The sequence below is a fragment of the Cnephaeus nilssonii genome (assembly GCF_951640355.1).
Source record: "Cnephaeus nilssonii genome assembly, chromosome: 3".
NCBI classification, from domain to species: domain Eukaryota; kingdom Metazoa; phylum Chordata; class Mammalia; order Chiroptera; family Vespertilionidae; genus Cnephaeus; species Cnephaeus nilssonii.
In genome coordinates this window covers 9,699,173-9,722,148 of record NC_137074.1, presented here as the reverse complement: position 1 = coordinate 9,722,148, position 22,976 = coordinate 9,699,173, and the positions used below count along the sequence as shown (strand labels likewise).

The following is a 22,976-nucleotide window of genomic DNA, read 5'->3' as shown; positions in this document are numbered from 1 at the left end:
CCAGGACTCCTGGCAAAGCCTCTGTGCTGACTGGTCTCAGGGTCATTTTTACTCAGAGTTCTATGAACCGAGAAATGTTCCAGCCACAGTATTCTGATGACGAGGCTGACATTCCCTGCACTCAGGGACCTGAAGAAACCAGGATGTCACTGCTGCCACCAGATCCAGCTCTCGGCAATCCAGAGGAGCTCTGCTAACTAACCTGTGTGCCACCTTACCCACCAGGTGAACCTCAGGTGGGCATGTTTCTCAGGGGTACACCCACCCTGCCTGCGCAGCTGGTGTTCTTGCCGGCTCCCACGGGCCTCCGCACTGGTCAGCGCTGCGCACAACTGCTGCAGCTTTTCCTGGTTCTGCAAGTGCGTCAGCCGCAGCTGGGCTCGCAGAGCCTGGATCTCGGACAGCAAGCTGCTCCTGTCGGACTGACGGAGGTGCTCCAAGGACTTCTCCTGCAGGTCCCCCTGGAGATGGGGTAAAAGAGGGACAGCAGTTAGGAAGGCTCTGCAGGGACGAGGAGCCCGCCCACATGGGGTAACAGGATGAGAAGGGAACTGGTGGCTCCAGGCAGAAGCAGTACACCCTCTGCAGATACAAGCCTCCACTATTGACTCTATCCCTGGCTGGGGGGTAAGCATGCCGAGGACGAGTGACCATCACCCCCAGCACCTGTCTCGTTTTTGGGCCTGGTCTGTGCCTGGGGGCTGCTCTGACCAACCTCACACCCTGACTCTGGACTCAAGCTCATAACCTGGGGCTGAGCAGTCTGAAAATGCTTTCCTTTCAAGGAAAGGCCAGTTATCTCTAGAACAGAGTGAGGTATAAAGGAGGGTAGAGGCATGTAACTTTCCTTCCGTGTGATAGAATTCATGCAGAAACATGCAGTATTACACTTGGTTTGTAGCAGGGTTTCCTCTCAGTCATGGGCATGTTCCCAGGTCAGCTGAAACAGGGGTAAGCTCTAAGGTAACCCAGGCCCAAGCTTACCTGCTCCTGGGCCACCTTCTGCAGTCTCTCCACCAGAGCCCTGGAGTCAGAGCCACCGAGTTGAGGCTGCAGCTCCACCGTCAGCATCTCCCTCTCCTTTTCAAATGCCTCCTGGACTACCTGCAGGAATTCTCCTCTCCAGTCAAGGCAGGTGTCGGAAAGCTCCTAAAATTGGAACAAGAAGCTCAGTGTTTGCAACAGATGCATCTAAGGTTAGAACAGGAGCCACTCCAACAGGAAAAGAGACACAGGAGCACCCCCGGACTGTCCAGGGCATGCAAGGCCAATGCAGCCATCCAAGCTGAGAAGAAACCACTGAAGACGATGGTGGAAACACGGTCAAGCAAAGTCAGCAGGCAAACCTTTTTCCAACACAAGGCCTGCGTCTGCAGTAGGCCCAAGGCCAGAAGTGACGTTGGTAAGTGCATGCCAGAGCACATGACTGCACAGGGTAGAGGCATGGGGTCGTGTGTATGCATACACAGGGTGTGGACATGCACAGGCGGCCACCCTCGGGCTACCTGCTCTAGATCGCCTCCCCTACAGGTTCAGCCTAGTGTCCTGCTCACTATTCCCTCAAAGCCCATGGCAGGTTGGCTTCCCTTGGACATAGTTCACATTTGGCCCTCACCTCTGCACTGCCCCCTCCCCTGGCCTCCCTGGCTCCTTGGCTGCAGAGTGGACACTGAGACCCTGTGGGCTAAGGCCCGGCCCAGCCTGGCCCCCTCACATGTGGCTGGTGCCCATGAATGTGAGTGAGAGGGTTGCTAGTCACTATCACAGTCTTCTTGCCACCACTGACCACCACTTGTTTCCTATTCCTACTTATTTGGTAAAACAATTCCAAATTTTATTGACCTCAAGAGGAGGCAAGTTGTCAGTTTCTTCACCGTTACTGGAACTACCACTCAAACTTTTCTAAAATGTGAGAAAATACCTTCTCTGCCTGTTGGGGTGCTGGGGTCAGGTGGCCCCTCAGAGCTGGCACTGCCTCCAACAGTCCCTGGCCACCCCTCAGGAAGTGCTTGATGGGTGTGCTTGGCTCGCCCTTGCTCAGTGCGCTGGGGTATCCATGGTATTCGGACAGGGCCAGGATGTGGTGGCTCTCGTCATACACCATCTGCAGCAAAGCCTACAAGAGTACAAACATTTGAAAAAGAAGGAAAAGCAGCTTGAAAGCACTCATCCATTCATTGTCCTGCCCTCGCCATGAACGCTCGCTGGGGCTGCCTGCACATTACTCGCATGGCCTTTATCAAAGAGCAGAACCTACTGTCTTGTGAGGTTTTCAAACTTTCCTCCCCCATAACAGTCAGAAACAGCAGGAAACTGGTTTTAAAAGAGTGAATTTCTATATAAGCCCCTCCAAGGATGACCCCCATGATGGAGCCATCCCATCTGTTCCTGCACAGTGAACATCATCCCTCCACTGAGCCTGAGAGCAGCTCAGGGCAGGGCCTCGGGCCAACTTCCGTGGAGAGGTCATGAAGACTCCGAAGACTCCATGTACTTTCCTGGCTCTCCTGGGACCACAGCTGCCATACTATGAGGAAGCCCCATGGGAGGTGTGTACACAAGTCCCAGCTGATGGATGATACCTCAGGGGACAAGGTGCCTACAGATGGAATGGCTAAATCATGGGGGTGTCCCCCGACACAGGGTGCAAAGAACAGTCCCAACAGACCGGCCCTGAGTCCCTGCCCACAGGGTCTGTGAGAACAGGAGAGGGCCGTTTACTATAGAGCAGTGGGGAACTGGGACATGCATGCTGGCCATCTATGTCCTGCCCAAAGAGGCTGAGCAAAGAGGAAGGCGGCTTCCCAGAGCTGTCCTCATGGAGAAGCTGGTGTTAGGATCAGTACACTCCTCACATGAGGCATAAAGGTAGGACAGAGCTGAAGCTGAGCTCTCTGAGCAGAGTATGATCCTCATGCAACACTTGGAAGCCAATGGCACAATTAGAGTGGGCCAGAGATGGAGCCCATCAGCGCACCTCGCCCTGCTCCCACCACCCATTACCTTAACTTGTTTCGGGTGGACTTCCTTCTCCTTCATGGCTTCCAGTGGCTGTCGGAAGCTTCCTGAGGCGGGGGACGGCACTGCAGGACTAACAGTGGGAGATTCAAGTCCTCCTGAACCTTGGTTTAGTATCTTTCCACACCCGAAGCCATCACCTAAATAAAACACCACCAAATCAGGGTCTAAAACTGCAATTCTCTCAGGGGCATTCCTGGGGATGCTCTGCAGAGTGCTGAGGGGGGTCAGACCCCCCCCCCCCCACTGGCCTGTGCTATGTGAGGCTGGGCCTAGAAACACCCAGAAGCCTATAGCTGCAATCTTTTCCCTGAAAAAAAAATCAATGAACCACAAAGATGGTAAAAATATTTTAATAAAAACGTCAGACGAGATCTACATACATTAAGTAAGAAAAAGTGTTTTTTTGCATGTTTAAAATATTAATGTTCATGATTTGAACATAAATCTTCAGCTATTTCAGTCACTTTTACACAGATGTTGATGTGTGTTCCCTTATCCCAAGAGATAGAACCCACAGGACTCTGCAGAGCAAGTGCCACAGCCAAAAGACACACACAAACCCAAGGACGGGGTAAAGACAGGTGAGAACCCAGACAATGAGGATAAAGAGAGGACAGGAGGTAGAAGATGCCAACAGCAAGGACAGGTTGGGAACAGGTGGACAAGCAGCAGACATCTGGTTAGGAAAAGCCCTAAAATCAGCCACTAGGGCTGGGGAACCCTGAACCAGGTCTAGAATTAGAGGCTCCCGGAACCTCTGTCTAATGCAGGGGTGGGGAACCTTTTTTTTCTGCCAAAGGCCACTTGGATATTTATAACATCATTCATGGGCCAGATAAAATTAACAACTTAAAAATTGGCCTGCTATATTTGGTCAAACATTTAATTAACTCACCACTACTGCCTTGGCAGGGCCAGACCAAGTGATTTCACATGCCTTATAGGGCCCACGGGCCGGATGTTCCCATCCCTGATCTAATGGGAAGGGGTCCTCAAATCAGAATTCAAAATCTTTCAGAAGCTCATAGGCCCCAGACCCATTCCAGTTCAGGAGGCTGGAAGCACGAGCTCTGGAAAATGGAGGGGCGCCTGATGGAAAAGCAGCTTCAGACCTTCTGTCTGCTCCTCCCCACAGCACCCGCATGGGGCAAGGAGAACTTCGGGGGCTACTGGCAAGGCCCTTTGGAACTGAGCTTCCTGAGAGCCGTGCAGGCCAGCCTGCTGAGTCGTCCAGGTTCTCAAACAGGCTGAGCAATGTTCAAACACAAAAGACAGAGAGAAACGGAAATAAGAAAAAGATAGGCAGTATACACAGCAAACCAGGTAAACGTTAGCACTGGGGAATCTGTGAAGGATATGCAGGAATTCTCAGTGCTTTTTGGACTCTAAAACTGTAAAAATAAATAGTTTTTTTAAAAAGATGAAGAACTCACTGTTTTCACTTCCATTGCTTTTTCCTTCTAACCCAAGAGGAGATGATCTTGACTTTTCTTGAGAATCAAGAGACGTTATAATAAAATCCTCAACATCTTTCTCCTGTTCAAATAGGTAGAATTTTAAATGATTATAAAATAATTTATCACATCATGGAATTAAACTTGCCTGACAGAAACATTCTAAGACCTGAATTTATCATCTTCCCACAAAGAATCCAAATAAGCCCTGGCCAGTTTGGCTCAGTGCATAGCGCGCCGGCCTACGGACTGAAGGGTCCCATGTTTGATTCTGGCCAAGGGCACATGCCCGGGTTGCGGGCTCGATCCCCAGTGGGGGGCATGCAGGAGGCAGCCGATCAATGATTCTCTCTCATCATTGATGTTTCTCTCTCTCTCTACCTCTTCCTTCCTCTCTGAAATCAATAAAGAAATATATTTAAAAAAAAAAAAAAAGAACCCAAATAAAAGTGTTCAAAGCTTATGGACACATCTGAGGTCACATGCTTCTAATAATGTAATCAAATTCACCCACAGTGCTCTAGGAATATTTTAAACAAGTCATTAGCAAATATTTCAGATTAAAGTACTTTTGCATGAAATGGTAGAATATAGATACTCCAAATAAAACATATATCCTAATTTACTTTTTATTTGATCTAACTCAAGATAAACAAAATACCAAAACTATGTTATAAAAGATATAATCTAACAAAAATAGTAAACTGAAGTGTTCCTGAAATTAATTACCATTACATGTGCAATCTGTTAAATATGCAATACAACTAAAAATAAATCTAAAAAACATTCTAAATAAAAACCCATATGCAAACTACACACAAAGATGAGTTTATGACTGTACTTCTCAAAATCAGTATTAGTTAAGAAACTTAGCACCCCCCCAAAAAAAAAGAAACTTAGTCCTAACGATGCATCTCACATACTTCCAAAAATGACTTAAGTGTCTAAATGTTCACATTACAGTGGATTAGGGTTAGTCCTGTAGAAAGCTGACCGTCCCTATACATAGCTGACCAGGGGACTGTGAGGAGCTCATCCACACCCGGCCCACAGGCCTGCAGGAGGTGAACCAACAATGGCTGCCGCTGTGACACCGCGGGCCATGTAGACACAGTCCCATGGGAACACACTGGAGCCCTGGGCACCATACAGACACTGAAGCAGGACAACACCCACAGCACCCAGGGAAGCCAACCTACCACAACCATACGATGCACATGAGGATCAGTGGAGGGAGCCCCGTCTGCGGCCAATGAAGACTCTGCCCAACAAGGGGCCTTTTCTGCTGCTGACCCACCAAGGGAACAAAGCAGCCCCGACTGGTCAGCCTGGAGCATTGACGCACTCGTCCTATCCTTCAGGGAGATATCCAGGCTGTGCTGGCTCAGGACGTCCAAGCAGGGTGTCAGGGGCAGGCTGGGTGGTGGCTCGAGCATTGAGTCCTTCCTGACAACCTCGGGGGAGCTCCAGGAGGACAGGTCCATCGCACTGAGTGCATTCTTCAAGGGCTCAGCCTCCTCAATGTAGGTTAAGTCATGGGAGCTACTCGGCAAGCTCACCTGTAAACTAAGTGACCCATCCTGCAAATCTACCTTGTCTTCCATGGGAACATTTGGCATTTCATTTCTTTTCAATGAATCCTGATTTCCAATACTGTCAATTACATCCTGTGTAATTTTATTGATATTAAATTCATCAACAGGAGGCAATTTGTCAGTTTCTTCACCGTTACTGGAACTACCATTCAAACTGTTTTCTAAAACATGAGAAAATGCCAATGGCTGTTGAGAGTTGAAATCCTCTGTCTCGATGTTCTGGAAGTTCATAGAATATACCAGACGGTTCAGTTTTTCTTGAAGCTGTTTCACCTGAGTTATAAGATCAACTTTCTGCAGCTTAAAACACTCCCGTTGTTTTTCTTTATCCTACAGGTGAGATAGAACATGCATACAGTAAAATAACTGCATTACATGCTGCAACATTTGTCTGTCTGAGCCAGTTTTATGAGCCAATTTCAGAGACTGAGAAATTAAGTATGAGATTCCATGATGAGCCCTTTGGTCCCTCTAGACTCTTAGGATTTCAAATTTTTTCAAAGACAGAATCAAGGCTTAAAGCTCTGTGCCTAAAAGGCAACTGTTGGAGAGGATTCTGGAAAGATGGCACAGCAGAAAGTACAAGAGTCTGTCTCCCCCCCACCTGGACATCAACTGCACTGGCAGAATCTTATCTGATGCAATATAGTCAAACCTCAGTTCTTAAACATCTCCTATCTCACAGTTCACTTCTCAACCCAACAAGCCTTTCATGCTCCTCCTTGTATGATCAGTCACACATCTCTCAGGTGACAGAGAATGCACGAGTGAATCAGTTTACCACTAAATCTCATGTTAACATCTCAATACAAAGGAGACAACCAGTATTCAAAATCTTCCAATGAAACAAGCTGTGGATCTGACGGCTTCACTGGTGAATTCTATCAAACATTTAAAGAACTGATATTAATCTTTCTCAAACATTTCCAATAAACTGAAGAAGGAGCACCAGCTCAGAGGGCTTCACTGGTAATTCTACCAAACATTTAAGGAAGAAACTATACCAATTCTCTACAGTCTCTTTCATATGACAGAAGCAGAGGGAATGCCTCTTAACTCATTCTATGAGGCATTACCTTGATACGAATGCCAAACAGTACAAGAAATGAAAGCTATAAACCAATGTTCCTTATGAACATTTATGCAAAAATACTCAACAAAATACTAGAAAATTGAATTCAACCGCATTTTAAAGGATTATACACCATAAGCAAGTGGTATTCATTACTGGAATGCAAGGGCAGTTCAATATAGAAAAATCAATGTAATATACCACATTAACAAAATGAATGAAAAAAAAATCACACAATTGATGCACAAAAAGCATTTGACATAATTTTAACACCCTTTCTTGATAAAATCATTTAAGATAACTAGGAATAGAAAGAAATAACCTTAACATAATAAAAACCATAGATGAGAGACAGTGAAAATCACATTCAATGGTTATAGACGGAAAGCTTTACAACTAAGAACAAGGAAAGGACGTCCACTTTCACCACTTCAACATAGTACTGGAAGTCTTAGCCAGAACAATTAGGCAAGAAAGAGAAATTAAAGACATCCAAATTGGAAAGAAAGAAGCAAAACTATCTATGTTCACAGATTTTATGGTCTTATATGTAGAAAACCCTAAAGATACCACATAAAAAACTGTTAAAATTATAAAACTCACTTGCATTTCTCTACACCAGTAGTTCTCAACCTTTCTAATGCCGCGACCCTTTAATACAGTTCCTCATGTTGTGGTGACCCCCAACCATAAAATTATTTTCGTTGCTACTTCATAACTGTAATTTTGCTACTGTTAGTGAATCGTAATGTATATATCTGTGTTTTCTGATGGTCTTAGGCTCTATAGCAGCAGTTCTCAACTTGTGGGTCACAACCCACAGGTTGAGAACCGCTAGCAGGTTCGCCATTGCTAATGTTGCTCTCTCATTGATGTTTCTCTCTATCCCTCTCCCTTCCTCTCTCTCTAAAAATAAATAAAAACGTATTAAAAACAAACAAAAAACTAGCTCCTGGAGTGCCTAAATGAAACGTGTAGGACATTTCAAAGCAAATCTGAATAGCTATGAGAGTATGATAGATTCAGAAAACATGTCACTGTCTACAGTCTACGTAGTGTGTGTGTCCCCTCAACAAAATGCCAGAGAGGATTGCCTGTCTCTCCTGAAACGAGCCTAAGTACCTTCACTGTCCCTGATGCTTTGCCGTAGTCCTCAGCACTCAAGTGCATTTCATTTTTCACAAGGAGCAGCTCAGACTCCAGCTGCCTCTGGCAGACCGTGAGCATCGACATCATGCTGTCTTGTTTGTGGAGACCGGTGTGGTTTACCGTCACCAGGGCTTTGGCAGGCTGCAGATCATCTTTCACTGGACTCTACAGTAAGAGGAAAAAAACAATGATAATGCTATAAAGATTATACTAAACACACGGAATGTCAGAAATGCAGGGAGGCCAGCTGCAGGGTAGCCTCAGGCTCTGGGAGCTCTAAAGCGTGAGACCAGAACCATGCTGCAACCCTGCTGACTGCTCATAAACCACAATGGGACAAGATGTGCTGGAGGCTGAGGGCTCCGAGGGCACAAGTGCCAGCTGTGGTAGAATGGGGTGCACTCAAAACAGAACCCCAAGCTGATGGGGGGGTGGCAGAACTCTACTCAAATATAAACTGAAGCATGTTCCCCACCCCCAAATGAGCTTGAAACATTTTACACTGGAAAGGTTGATAAAAGATAAACCATTTGATTACATGTCTAATACATGGTTAAGCTCCACATCACTGAGTGTTCCCTATCAAAAAAAGAAGTGTTTTTAAAAGCTTTAATAACTTACAGCAATAATAAGTTTAAAATTGTACACAACAGCAAGACCCAGCCTAATCTCACTGCATACATGTGTCCTAACTTAAGGTTCTATGGATCCTAAATGGCAAGGGCCCCAGCCAGCACAAGCTGCAGACTCACTTCCCCTCCTAGACATGAGCCACCTATTGGAAACTGCCCACCACAGAGAGGAGAGTCATTAATTAAAACAGAAACAGCCCTAACCGGTTTGGCTCAGTGGATAGAGAGTCGGCCTGCGAACTCAAGGGTCCCAGGTTCGATTCCGGTCAAGGGCATGTACCTTGGTTGCAGGCACATCCCCAGTAGGGGGTGAGCAGGAGGCAGCTGATTGATGTTTCTTTCTCATCGATGTGTCTAACTCTCTCTCCCTCTCCCTTCTTCTCTGTAAAAAAATCAATAAAATACATTTAAAAAAAAAAAAAAAAACAGAAGAGAAGAGAAGAGAAGGATAAGAAAAATAATTGTTTCATCAGAGAACCCCCAACTCCCTCTGGTCCAGCCCAGTGCTCCACCTCCAGCTGCTTTGGTCAGGGCCTCCTGCTCTCTGCACACAGACTGCACCTGTGGGACTACAGGGGAACCAGGCTCACCTGTGCATCATCGGCTTGACCATGGGAGGCCATAGGTAGCTGCCTGTTGCCCACATTCTGTTCCGACTCTTCATCACACAAGGCCTTGTCACTCCTGGCCAGCTGTCCCTGGAAGCTGCCCTTCACACGATGGAGCACGGGGGCCCCGCATGCCTGCTGCTTATCCAGCTCCTTCTGGCACCGCAGAAACCGCTGGTTCAGTGTCTGCAGCTGGTGGCTGAGGCGGACACACTGCACTCGGAGCCGCTGCAACTCAGGGGGCTCGTGTGTGGCACCCGGGGGCTGCTGTTCCAGGGTGCGGCGGAGGCAGGTGAAGGCCAGCAGGATGGCCTCCAGTTCTGTGGAGTGGGCTGAGTGCCTTCTGTTTATAGCCTCAATTTCCAAATTCCTCTGGGCAATCTCTGCATCCTTTGCTTTGAGGGCGGCCTCAAACTCTTGAATCTGGGAGGCCAGGCCCTGGACCTCAGCCTCCCGGAGGGTAGCGCTGGACCTCAACTGGGCCAGCTGCCTCGCGGCAGCCTCCTCTGCAACCCGCAGGCGCTGCTGCAGGGCCTCCAGGGCCTGGCCATGCTGGTGCTCCTGCTCAGCCAGCAGCTGGCTCAGAGCCTCCTTGGCCTCAAGAGCATTCTGGAGCTCGGCCTGCAGTGTGGCCTGGGTCTTGGCTCCCTCGGCCTGCAGGCAGCATAGCCCACGCTCTAGCTCACTCTGGAGATCCTCAGCTTGGCTGTCACTGAGCTCATGCTTGGCAGGCTCCCCGAGGGTCAGCTCTCGCTGCAGCTTCTCGATGACCTCGTGCAGTTGCTCAATTTCCTCTGCTTTATCCTTCTGCAGCCGCTCCTGGTTCTCCTGCAAAGTCTCAATAATGGACTTCAGCTCCTCGACTTCAGAGCTTCTACTATACATAACCTGCAGAAAGAGCACGTTTCAGAGGCAAACTACATAACTGCCTTCAGAACCCCCTCTCAACTTACAGCTCTGAATTTGTTGTCAGAAGTAGACGCGTCTCACACACTGCTGATGGGAATGCAAAATGGTGCTATGGAAAACAGTATGGCAGTTCCTCAAAAATTAAAAATAGAATTACCATATGACCCAGAAATCCCACTTCTGAGTATTTATTCAAAAGAACTAAAATCAAGATTTCAGAGATATTAGCACCCCAGAATCAATGCACTACTGTTCACAAAAGCCAAGATTCACAAACAACCTAAATGTCCATTGAAGGATGAATTAATAAAGAGAATCTGTATGCATTTAATACAATATTAGCCTTAAAAACAGAAATACTGAAATATATCACCATATGGATAAAATCTGAGGACGTCACAGAACAAATACTACATCACCCCACTGATCTGAGGTATTTAAAATAGTCACACTCACAGAATCAAAGACTAGTATGGTGGTTACCAGGGGCTAGGAGAGAGGGGAAAATGGGAAACTGCTTATCAATGGGCATCCACTTTCAGCTATACAAGATGAAGAAGTTCTCGAGATCTGCTGTACAACATTGTGCCTATAGTTAACAATATTGTATTTTACACTTAAAAATTTGTTAAGAGGGAATATCTTGTGTTAAGTGTTCCTACCACAATAAAACAAAATAAAATTAAGGTAAACATAAAAAAAAGAGTAGTCTCTTCACAGCTTGAAATACAAAACAGCTGTAAGAACTAACAATGACACCAAATAAGTTAATATATAAAAAATTCCCAAAATGCTGCACCCCAACTACTTAACTATCTCAAAGGAAAATCCTGTTGCTGCTGGGCAGCTCATTCAGATATTCCACTTGAGGCTGCTGGGCACTGCCCCAGAGCCCAGCCCTCTTTTGTCAGAATTCTGAGGAAGCTCTAACTTGGCCACTTCTCAGTTAATGACACCTTCATACTAATACTTTGCCACCTTTTATTATTTTTTTTAATATAGTTTTATTAGTTTCCAAGAGGAAGGGAGAGGGAGAGAGGGAGAGAAACGTCAATGATGAGAGAGAATCATTGATCGGCTGCCTCCTGCATGTCCCCACTGGGGATGGAGCCTGCAACCCGGACATGTGCCCTTGACTGGAATCGAACCCGGGACTCTTTAGTCTGCAGGTCGACACTCTATCCACTGAGCCAAACCGGGTAGGGCTTGCCACCTTTTAAATGTGAATTTAGTTAATAAACAACTCTGATTTGTTTGATTTTCCTAAAGGGAGAATTTAGATTTTAGGCGTCATTCTGATTTTTTTAAAATAAATTTTTATTGATTTCAGAGAGGAAGGGAGAGGGACAGAGATAGAAACATCAATGATGAAACAGAATCATTGATTGGCTGTATCCTGCACACCCACACTGGGGATCGAGCCCACAACCAGAGCATATGGCCTGACCGGGAATTGAACCCTGACCTCCTGGTTCATAGGTCGATGCTCAACCACTGAGCCATGCCAACTGGCCTAAAAAAAATCAATGAAAAAATTTCCTCAGGTGGGAATTAACAAATAAATAAATACATGCATAAATACCTAAGAAAATAACGTAATTTTAAAAACCCAAAATAAATAAGAAACTCATGCAACCCAAATAAACAATTCAATGAAAAAATGGGCAGAGGACCTAAATAGACACTTTCCCCCAAAAGACATACAGATGGCTAAAAGACATATGAAAAGATGTTCAATGTCACTAATTGTAAGAGAAATGCAGATTAAAATCACAATGAGATAATCAGCTAAAACCTGTCAGAATGGCTATCATCAACAAATCCACAAATAACTGTTGATGAGGATGTGGAGAAAAGGGAACCCTCATGCACTGTTGGTGAAAATGTAAATTGGTAAAGCCACTATAAAAAACAGTATGGAGGTTCCTCAAAAAAAATGGAAATTAGAGGTGCCATATGATCCAGCAATCCCACTTCAGGGTATTTATAAAAAACAACAACAACCCACAAAAATAGTAATTCAAAAAGATATATGCTCCCCTATGTTAATTGCAGCATTATTTACAATAGCCAAGACATGGAATCAAGATATGGAAGAACTGGAGTGTTGTTGTTTTTTGGTGTTAAGCTGTATGAGTTTCTTATTTATATTGGATATGAACTCCTTATTGGATGTATGATTTGTCCATCAATAGACGATTGGATAAAGAAGATGTATTAGTACTCGGCAATAAAAAAGAATGAAATCTTGCCGTTTGTGACAATATGGATGGACCTAGAGGATATGATGCTGAGTGAAATAAGTCAGACAGAAAAAGGCAAATAGCATATCATTTCACTTATATGTGGGATTTAAAAAGCAAACTAAATGAAAAAACAGAAACAAATTCATGGAGAACAAACTGATGGTCGCCAGGTGAGAGGGGGTTGGGTTGGAGGGCTGAGTGAAAAAAGTGAAGAGATTAAGAAGTACAAGTTTATAGAATAGTCATGGGGATATAAAGTACAGCATAAGAAATATAATCAGTAATCTATACTAATAAAAGCCTAGGTGGCCCTCGCACCCTCGTGTCATCACAAGATGGCCGCCCCCACATTGTCACAAGATGACCGTCACAAGATGGCCGCCACAAGATGGCTGGCAGGGGAGGGTAGTTGTGGGCGATCAAGCCGGCAGGGGAGGGCAATTGGGGGCAATCAGGCCAGAAGGGGAGGGCAGTTGGGGGCAACCAGGCCTGCAGAGGAGGACAATTGGGGGGGACCAGGCCTGCAGGGGAGGGCAATTGGGGGGGACCAGGCCTGTAGGGGAGCAGTTAGGCGTCAATCAGGCTGGCAGGGGAGCGGTTAGGGGGCAATCAGACTGGCAGGCAGAAGTGGTCAGGGGCAATCAGGCAGGCAGGCAGGCGAGTGGTTAAGAGCCAGCAGTCCCGGATTGTGAGAGGGATGTCTGATTGCCAGTGTAGGCCCGATGCTAAACCGGCAGTTGGACATCCCCCAAGGGGTCCCAGATTGGAGAGGGTGCAGGCTGGGCTGAGGAACACCCCCCACCGCCACCACCAGTGCACGAATTTCATGCACCGGGCCTCTAGTATTGCAATAACTCTGTATGGTGCCACATAGGTAGTACACTTATCAGGGGTGGGGGTCACTTCAAAAGGTATTTAAATGCCTAATCACTATGCTGTATACCTGAAACTAATTTAATACTGTATGTCAAATATATTTGAAAAATAAAATTTTAATAATTAGTTACTGGTTTTAAATGCATTCCTTAAGCTTGGTCAATGTGGTTCAGTGGTTGAGCATCAACCTATGAACCAGGAAGTCACAGTTCGATTCCCAGTCAAGGCACATGTCCAGGTTGTGGGCTTGATCCCCAGTAGGGGGCATGCAGGAGGTAGCTGATCAATGATTCTCATCATTGATGTTTCTATCTCTCTCCCCCTCTCCCTTCCTCTCTGAAATTAATAAAAATATATTAAATAAATAAAAAATAAAGGCATTCCTCAAAGTAACACAAAATAATATTCTTAAATTTTGCCAAATATTTAAGATACCAACACAGATCATTAATATCTCAATAGCCTCTGTCACAGTGAAATTTGGAGACACAAAAAACTGCAGACAAAACTTCTTTTTACTCTAGCAGCTGCCTCAGGCCTTATACCTTCTATCAAAATTAATGGAAAAAGCCATTATACACTTTATGTAGTATCACCCCAGAGGTCTCTGTTGATCCAAGGTCACACTTATAAACTACCAAGAACATGAATGCCCAAGATGCCTTCATGCCAAAAGGACCACCTACCTCGCTGAGAGCACCACTTCCCATCCCAGCCAGCTGTGCCTCCAGCTGCTCGCTCATACACAGTATCTCCTTTTCTTTGTTTTGCAGAAATGCCTATTGAAATGATAATAATAATAAAGCCTTACTGTGGGAACAGTCCCCAGGCCTTGCAGACATAAACTATCCTAATAAATAAGCTTGTAGTTTCAAATACTAACACTCAATTTGAAAATGTTTTTCTATTAAAGTGCTTTCTATTTAAAGTGACATATTAATTTGGTTTTCTAAAATCAGTTACGCATTTCTCCAGGAAATTTGTTTAAAGCAAGCATGTAAAACTCATTTAAATGTGGCCCGCTGGCTCCAAGTTTGACATGTTTGGTTTAAAGCAACCACCAAAGAGTAAGTAAAGCCGTTCGTATATGCTCCTCATCTAGTAATTAAGGATGAGTGCCCACTGAAAAGATAAGCAGTGATCCTAGGACCGGCCTAAAACTCATTTTCACTGAAGATATTCTAAATTGTGCAGTTGCAAGCCTTTGGGAGGTTTAGGCACAAATGACACAGACCTGAGGATTTCTTTCAATGCTATCAGTTCACTAATCAAACAATGGCTAGGTTGGCATCATAGGCCACTATTCTAAACTCAATATATTTCAAGGCCATCTTTTAAGATTATGTTTTCTTTACAGCTTTGATTATCATGTCCACTATATAAGAGCTGTTTTTCTTTTTTGCTTGAAAAGCACCATTTCATTAAGATAACAGAGAAGATTTAAAAACAGACTTTTTTCCATCCTGAATGGGCACCCTGGTAATGGCCAGAGCAGGGCCATCGTTCCCAAGTTACGATTTGTTTCCCTGGCAGTTAGGGAAGTGCCTCTCCTACAAGCAGCCTTCAAGGCATGACTGTCATCAGTGCTGCAAACCAAAAGCAAGAGTTTGGTGTGGAGGTGAAAGCGGGTGAACTTCCCCAGTCGAGGTGACTCTGGCTTTCCACTCATGATTCCGAGACGCTGCCTCCACACTACACTTTCTTGAGCTGCCCTAGGTGCCAACCTCAGTACAGACACAAGTCAGGCACTTTCTGAAATCACCTGCCAGAGCAGGGTCCTCTCTCTTCAGAAGGAAGCCTCACGTCTCCTGGGAAGGCCTGAGGTACCCAGTTCCTGTAAATGATGGTTCTCGTGTTGGGCTGCAGCACTTAACCGACAGAAACGTAGATGACAAGGTGGGTCTGGTCACATTACCTTCAAGTTAGCATTCTCTTCTTGTAGTCCTCTGACGCTGACGGCAGCATGGCTGTTCTGCAGGTCTAATTTTAAGTTCAGATGTAGTACTTCTTCATTTTTATTAACTAAGTCATCTTTAATCTTTTCTAATTGTTCTTTTAAGTCCAAAACCTTTCAGTGAAACAAATGAAGGTAAACATTAAAAATTACCTAATATTCTAAATGATTTAATAATAATTAAAATTATGCTAAAAGATTTCAAAGTACATGCCAAAAAAAATTACTACTATCCTATAACCCACATAAAAATGCTAAAATTACAAAGAATATGCAGTAGTTACAAGCCCACTGAGGTTATCATTTGGACGTCCTGCCCTTTACACAGCAGTGCAGAGGACACGTGTCAGGCACTGAAGAGAGTAAACCACCCATCCCATCTCCCTCCCCTTACCTCGCTTTCCCGCTGCAAGAGGGCCCTCTGCACGGCCTCTAACTGGATTTCTGGGCCCTCGGGGCAGCTGTCCACAGAAGGCACAGAGCATTTGCCCTCATCTAGTTTAGACTGCAATGTGGACACCAGAAGCAAGTTATTCATCTGCTGTTGCTGTAGTGCCTCTTTATCCTATTTAAGAAAAAATGAGATTTATTTTAGGCAAGTATTTCAAGAATCAGGGGCCTCAATGTGCCATCTATTAAAGTGTAAACCATCCCCAGCTCTTCCTGCACACACCTGCACGGACCACACCTGATCCCCAGACCCAGCCATGCTCCAGAGTAGAGATCTGCTTGGTGAAGGATGCAATCCCAAACAGAGAGCCACTGGTGGCCCTCGATTACACTGGATGAACTGATCCTCAGTAATTATTCAACAAGATACAAAATAGTCTCTGACTGTTAGCAAATATAAAAAAACTGAAAAGACTTTGCCAAAGATCAGGGCAGTGGATGACAATATATGCATACAAAGAATTTTAACAGCCTGTTAAGAAGTTTTCAAAGAAAATTTAATATGGATAAAATGGTTACCACACATTGGTCCAAATTTGTGTAGGAAAAAAGACATTTCCTATACCCCTGGCATCTAATAATTCAGTACGTTTGCTTGGCGGGGGGTGGGGTGGCGGGGGGGCGGGTAGGAGAGCAGCTTCAAGGAACTGTCCCCAAGTCAGCACCAAGCACCACTCCCCTCCAAGTAATGAAAGGAGGTGAAAAGAGGTGAAACTGGCCAGGTTGGTGTCCTGAGGTAAGAGCCAAGCTTGACTCCTTCAATAGTTTTCATGGGCATTTTTAAGAACCTAACACACCTGATAAAAACTAGCCTCCTTGAAGCAGGATTTGTCTTAGGACAAAGCCAATGATTCAAAAATAAAATTTCTCAAGGAGCATCACTTTTCATGTAACTTTTAACCTCCAGCTCATTAAATAAATGAAATACCAGAAGTCTGTGCTTTGAGGAAATGCTGAATGACCAGAAATGCCACAGGTCTCCTACCCTCAGCACAGCCCTCCAGCCTCATCCTAGTGTTCAGATACAAACAAAAGCATCCAAACAACACCATGAAAACTCACTGGAGGCATTTTCACTGGGGGAATTGACATAGTTACTAAACTCAAAAATGAAAATAATTGTAACTAGTGCTAAGTATTTAATGAAATAACTTTCTTAAACCTAAAATCTTGAATATTTATGAAATTACTAAGGAGTACTATAAAAATTGTTATAAAATGCTATTATATATGATATTGTGATTTATAATAAAAATAAATATTGGTATTCATCTGATTCCTGGCACAGAATGCCTAAAACTCTTGGAATTATTTCTGAGTGAAAAGAGTGACAAAGGTGTTTGATATTCATTAACAAGCCCCTTCCAGCCACTCCTGAGTTTATGTTACTGAGGTGGCTTTTAGAAAGCCCCAAGGTCACCTAAGGATGGTTGCCAGGGAACCAACAATGTGATTAGAAGGTTGGACCTTTAGTCCATCCCTGACCTCCAGGGAAGGTAGAAGGGCTGGAGGTCGAACCAATCACCAACAACAAATGATTTAATCAATCACACCTAGGTGATGGGGCTTCCAATAAAAACCCAAAGGATGGGAGTTCAGAGAGTTTCCAGGATGCTGAACACATGAAGATAAGGAGACAGGGGGCATCTGGACAGGGCACAGAAGCCCTGTGCACCTTCCCCCCACACCTCACCCAGTGGGTCTCTTCCATCACCTGTCCCTGAGTTATATCCTGTATAACAAACAGGTGACTTACTAAGTAACATGTTTCTCTGAGTTCTGTGAGTGACTCTAGAAAATTAATAAAACCCAAGGAGGGGTTGTGGGGACCTCTGATCTATACAACCTGGACCTGGGATGGGCATCTGATGTGATAAGGGGTGGGAGGTTGAGCCCTTAACTTGTGGGGTCTGACGTTAACTCAGGAGGATGGTGTCAGAACTAAATTCTAAGACACCCCATTGGAATCTGCTGAGAATTGAACACTTGTTTGGTGTGGGGGAAACCCCTACACGCTTGGTGACCAGAAGTGTTACCCATGAAGTGATGCAGCAGAGGACTAATTGTGCAAGAGATATACGAAGCATTTTTCCTTTAGAGCAAATAAAAGCCAAGAGGTCAGAGGGAACTCTGCCAGCAGTTGGTCTGAGGTCCTCCCTAACACAGTCTTCCTCGTGAAAAGGAACGCCCACCTCGCCCACCTGCCCCAAGCAGCTCCGAGTTCTCAGAGTGATGAACCAACAGCGGGGACCCGGACAGAATCCCACACAACATAGGGTGTTTACCTGTTGTAGCTCTTTCATAGCTTTTCTTTGCTTCTCCAGTTCTTCCTGGAGCTGGATCACTTTCCTCTTGGTATCAGCATTTGTCTCCTCCAGATGTTTAATTTCCTCTTCCTGGATCAATACTTGTCTATCTGCTAATTCTTTCTTCATCACCAATTCATTAAGTTCATCTGATTTTTCTCTCAATTTTTCCTGTAACAATTCAACCTAAAACAACAAAGAATGCTTGAAAAACACAATAGTTAAAAAAAAAAAACAACCAACCATTTCCCAAATAAAAAAGTACCCAAGGCATTCAGAGAAAACTGATCTTCTACATGGCTTTGCAGACCTAGGCTGCAGAGAGAATTGGGAATTCTCTCAATAAAAAAAATAAAAATAAAAACATAAAATTTGTTATTAAAATGAGTTTTGATAGTGAGGAATAGACTGCTACTCAGCAATAAAAAACAAGAATGAAGCACAGATACAGCAACAACCTGGATGAATCTCCAGAGAATCTCTAGGCTGAGTGAAAAGCAATCCCCGAAGGCTGCCCACTGCGGTCCATTTGTATAACCATGCGGAAATAAGGAACTATTGTGGGGATCTGGTTGAGAGCCCCGTGCGGCTCCGTCTGCACATCAACATCCTGACTGTGACCTTGGGCTGACTTCTGCAAGATGTCACCACTGGGAAAACTGGGAGAAGGGCACACAGGATCTCTGTGTGTCTTATTTCTCACATAACTGCAATTGAAACCACAGTTTTCTCAAAATAAATTTAAAAAAGGAATAAACAAATTGACTACAGCCACCCCGGACAAGAGGAAGCAGACAGTTCCAGACTAAGCAGAAGGATGCGAGAAAAAGCAGCAAGACACAGAAGCAGGTGCACCACTGCCCATATGTCACATGCACTAGCCATGCAGGTGGACAGGGCACCGACGGAGGACACATACCTCCTCATCCAGCTGTGCCTGCTGTCATTGCCGTGTACATGGAAGGCAAAAATATTTTTAAAGATAAAGTTTAAAAACACTGTAACGAATCGCTCCCCCACACATGCCTGTAGCCCATGGCAGACTGACTTACATCCCTGTCGCGGGGGCCCCGGGCCTGCGGCTGGGCTGCCCGGTGGAGCTGCTCCTCCAGCCGCTGGATCTCCTGCTGGAACTCCTCCCGCTCATGCTCCCTCTCCACGGCCTGCTCCTGTTACGAGAGGCAGATTGTGGGGGTTGCTTACTGTGATGTCACTTCCCAGTCGCACCCACTTCCCCCTGAAGGGAACCACTGAAAGGTAGGAGATGGACAGAGAAGGCTCCAGGTCTGACGCTACGGCCATTTCATACACGTGGCCACTGCCCAGTACAATAGGCCTCTTGAGTGGACATTGTGGGAAGGAGAGATAAAGGGGGAGGAGGGCCTTCCCAGGGGATGAGGGAGAGGCCTCTGAAATGTTAAAAGGGAGAAACGTCAGAAAGGGCCAATAGCGCAGGTCCAAGCTGGCTTCAGGCACACAGGGCCTATAACTCACTGCAGGAGACTCCTGCCCAAGCCACTGAAAGGAGCGTGGCCACAAGACCTCAGGGTGTTCCCTCAGAATCACATATCAAACGTTGACAACGTCTGAACTATCTACCAAGAGACAAGGACACGTGAAGGTCTACTATACATTAATCTTCTCATCGGGCCATAGAAGCTTAATGACCTGAGAAGGGCCAGGCTTGGAAAGGTGACTTTCAAGGAGGCAAAGAGAATTTATAGCGCTCTTACATCCATGAACTGCCGCTGGCTGCGCAAGTGCTTGTCCAGGGACGCCATCTGCTGCCGCAGGGCGCTGAGCTCCTCGGCCTGTGAGGCGCATGCTTGATGGCGGGAGAGCTGCTCTTCCAGCTCGGCCTCCAGGAGCTTCACCTGGGCAAGCAGAGTCGCCCGGTCTTTCTCACATTGCTGCCTGGTCTCCAACCGCTCTGTGGTGGCAGCTTCCACTTCCCTCCGAAGAGCTACAGTGGCAGAGAACAGAAGGGGAGCCCTACAGCACGGGGCATGGTCCTCGTGCTGCACCAGAAACACCACCATGTGCTTACTAACAGTGACGCCGCACAGCACAAGCCCCACGTGACACCATGGCCAGCCTCCCTGGCAGCTCGAGACCCAGTCCTAGCCAGGGACTGGAGCACAAGGTCCCCAAGGCTTCCAGACTCCCCACAGATACAGCACGGATCTAACTTTCGTTCCCTCTCCTGCCGCACAGCCACCTCAAAATGAGGGAACGTGTATCCTGCAAACCAGCATGGGCCTGTGTTCTGTCAGACACCGAGCTCATGTCCTAACATAGCCGCAATGTAGCCAAATACCCACCGAAAATAAACTCAAGCACATTTGCAAAAATAAATAAATAAAATTTTAATATTGCAATCTTTACATGAAAACTGCCTCAAGTAAAAAATTTTCAAGAAAGCCTGAGAAGAATCCATCTTGGTGTTCCCAAATGACAGTATCAGGTAACTTTCTAGGAATTACACCTTCACATATAATCCCCACTAAGGAAAAATAAAATGTAACTTAGAAGTCCTGTCTGAGGCCTGGCCAGTGTGGCTCAGAATTGAGTGTCGACCTATGAACCAGGTGGTCATGATTCAATTCCTGGTCAGGAAACATGCCTGGGTTGTGGGCTCGATCCCCAGTAGGAGACATGCAGGAAGGAGCCAATCGATTCTCTCTCATCATTGATGTTTCTATCTCTCTTTCCCTCTCCCTTCCTCTCTGAAACCAATAAAGATATTTAAAAATAAATAAATAAATTCAGGGTGTGGCCCTGGCTGGTTTGGTTTAGTGGTCAGCCTGCAGACCAAAAGGTCATGGGCTCAATTCCCAGCCAAGGGCACATACCTTGGTTGCAGGCTTGGTCCCTGGCTCCAGTCAGGGAGTAAGCAGGAGGCACCCAATTGATGTGTCTCTCTCATGTCGATGTTTCTCTCTCTTTCCCTCTCCCTCCCTTCCACTCTCGCTAAAAAAAAAAAAAAAAAAAAGGAAAAAAATATCCTCAGGTGAAGATTTTTAAAAAAATAAAATAAATTCAGGGTGCGACGGCCAATGCTGCAATTCAAGTGGGAGCTATAAATCAAGCATCTAAAAGGAGGCTTGCCTCTGTGGAACCCTAAGTGTTTAGACTAACCCCAAACTGAAATATTAAATATTATTTACATTTCACCAGTTTTCAGAGTCTTATTATTCTGGTTTATAAAAATCTGTCAATTATTTATGACAAACTACCATCACCACTAACAACAGTCTCAGTAAATTTTCATGCTAGTAAGTTTGCAATTACAGTAAATTAGCCTTAAACATGCAGTTAGGTCAACGTCATTCACAGCCCTTAGAGACACAAAACGAGGCTCACATGTCACTGCTGTGACAATCAGTGATGCCTGACCATCCACCCAGACACCACCGTCAGGGCTCTGTGCTGCAGAAAAGACACTGGCTGCCAGCACACACGGCCTACATGCAAGTGGGACCGAGGGGAAGGCATCTGCGTGGCTGCCAAAGCAGAGAGCAAAGGAGCTCCACTGGACCCACCCCTCCCCCAACCTAGGACAGCATGGCCCCTAGCCCTGCACAACAGCACACTGTAGCTCAGTTACTGCTGTAGGCATCACCGGAGGAAGGCATGCCATTTATACATATGATATTGAAGACGAAAGTTATCGTTTTATTTAATAGTATGCCACAAAAGCTCTGGAATATTTTTTGCTCTTCAGTCAAACATTTGCAAAGTCTGGTGCAAACACAGCATATGGCACATAAATCACTTGTTTGTTTTCACAAACCTGAATCCTTGTGCGCTATAGTAACAGGAACGCCTACAAATGAACACATAGCACTTTCAGAGATGAAACAGGAGAATGTGCGACCTAGAATGTGACCATTAGAAACAAGAAAGAGGACAGTGACAATAGCAAGAAATGTCTTTGGCCCTGGACAACCTCTAAACCTTGTGCACTTCCAAACCACCACTGCTTAGGGGTCTAAATGTCTGTCTCCAAAAACCCTATGTTGAACCCTGACCCCCAATGTGATGGCATCAGGAGGCAGGGCCCTTGGGAGGTAGAGCCTTTCTAAAAGAATCCCGAAAGCACCCTGGCCCTTTGGCATGTGAGGACACAGTGGGAAGATGCTGTCTGTGACCCAGAAAGGCCCCTTACCAGAAGGCAATCATGCCAACACCCTGACCTTGGACTTCTAGCCTCCAGGACTATGACAATATCTGTTGTTTATGAGCAACCCGTCTGTTTTGTCACAGCAGCTGAATGGACTGAGACAGGACTGTTTGCTCAGGTGTCAGAGCAGGTTCTGGATCCCAAAGGCTTTTAAAGGAGACAAACAGAAGAAACAGAGCTGAATTTCCCCATGAGATGCCGGGACCTCCCAAAACTCTTTAACAGGTGACAAGCATGTCAAACAGCTCACACAGGATGGCCAGCACTTTGATTTGACATGCCAAGTCCCTAGCTGGGATCGCACAACTGTGTGGCAGAGTGAGGGGAACGGACAGAGATCAAGTGAGAAATTAAGCGGGATTAACAAAGTGAAAATGAAAGCAAACCCAGACGATCCCAAATAAAGTACAAGAATTTCCTGGTAACAAAACAAAGCAAAGGAGAGACTGGTCTGGGCCCCGGAGAAAGTTCCATAAGCTGTCCCTCCCTGGCCCAGCTCCCTCTTCTCCGGAGGCACTGCG

General features: G+C 45.6%; 1 protein-coding gene across 1 annotated transcript in view; it reads right to left on the bottom strand.

The window, feature by feature from the left end:
* Positions 1-22,976, bottom strand: part of LOC307097262 (pericentrin-like) — a gene marked incomplete at its 5' end in the record, with an annotated part of 67,277 nt that overhangs the window by 18,925 nt on the left and 25,376 nt on the right. The window contains 15 exons of the mRNA XM_079767259.1: positions 266-461; positions 985-1,149; positions 1,922-2,116; positions 3,004-3,158; positions 4,455-4,557; positions 5,675-6,400; positions 8,265-8,456; positions 9,514-10,419; positions 14,249-14,341; positions 15,478-15,630; positions 15,911-16,081; positions 18,252-18,458; positions 19,192-19,212; positions 19,325-19,441; positions 20,006-20,235. Coding sequence (XP_079623385.1) covers positions 266-461; positions 985-1,149; positions 1,922-2,116; positions 3,004-3,158; positions 4,455-4,557; positions 5,675-6,400; positions 8,265-8,456; positions 9,514-10,419; positions 14,249-14,341; positions 15,478-15,630; positions 15,911-16,081; positions 18,252-18,458; positions 19,192-19,212; positions 19,325-19,441; positions 20,006-20,235 — 3,630 coding nt within the window. The remainder of the gene's footprint in view (positions 1-265; positions 462-984; positions 1,150-1,921; positions 2,117-3,003; positions 3,159-4,454; positions 4,558-5,674; positions 6,401-8,264; positions 8,457-9,513; positions 10,420-14,248; positions 14,342-15,477; positions 15,631-15,910; positions 16,082-18,251; positions 18,459-19,191; positions 19,213-19,324; positions 19,442-20,005; positions 20,236-22,976) is intronic.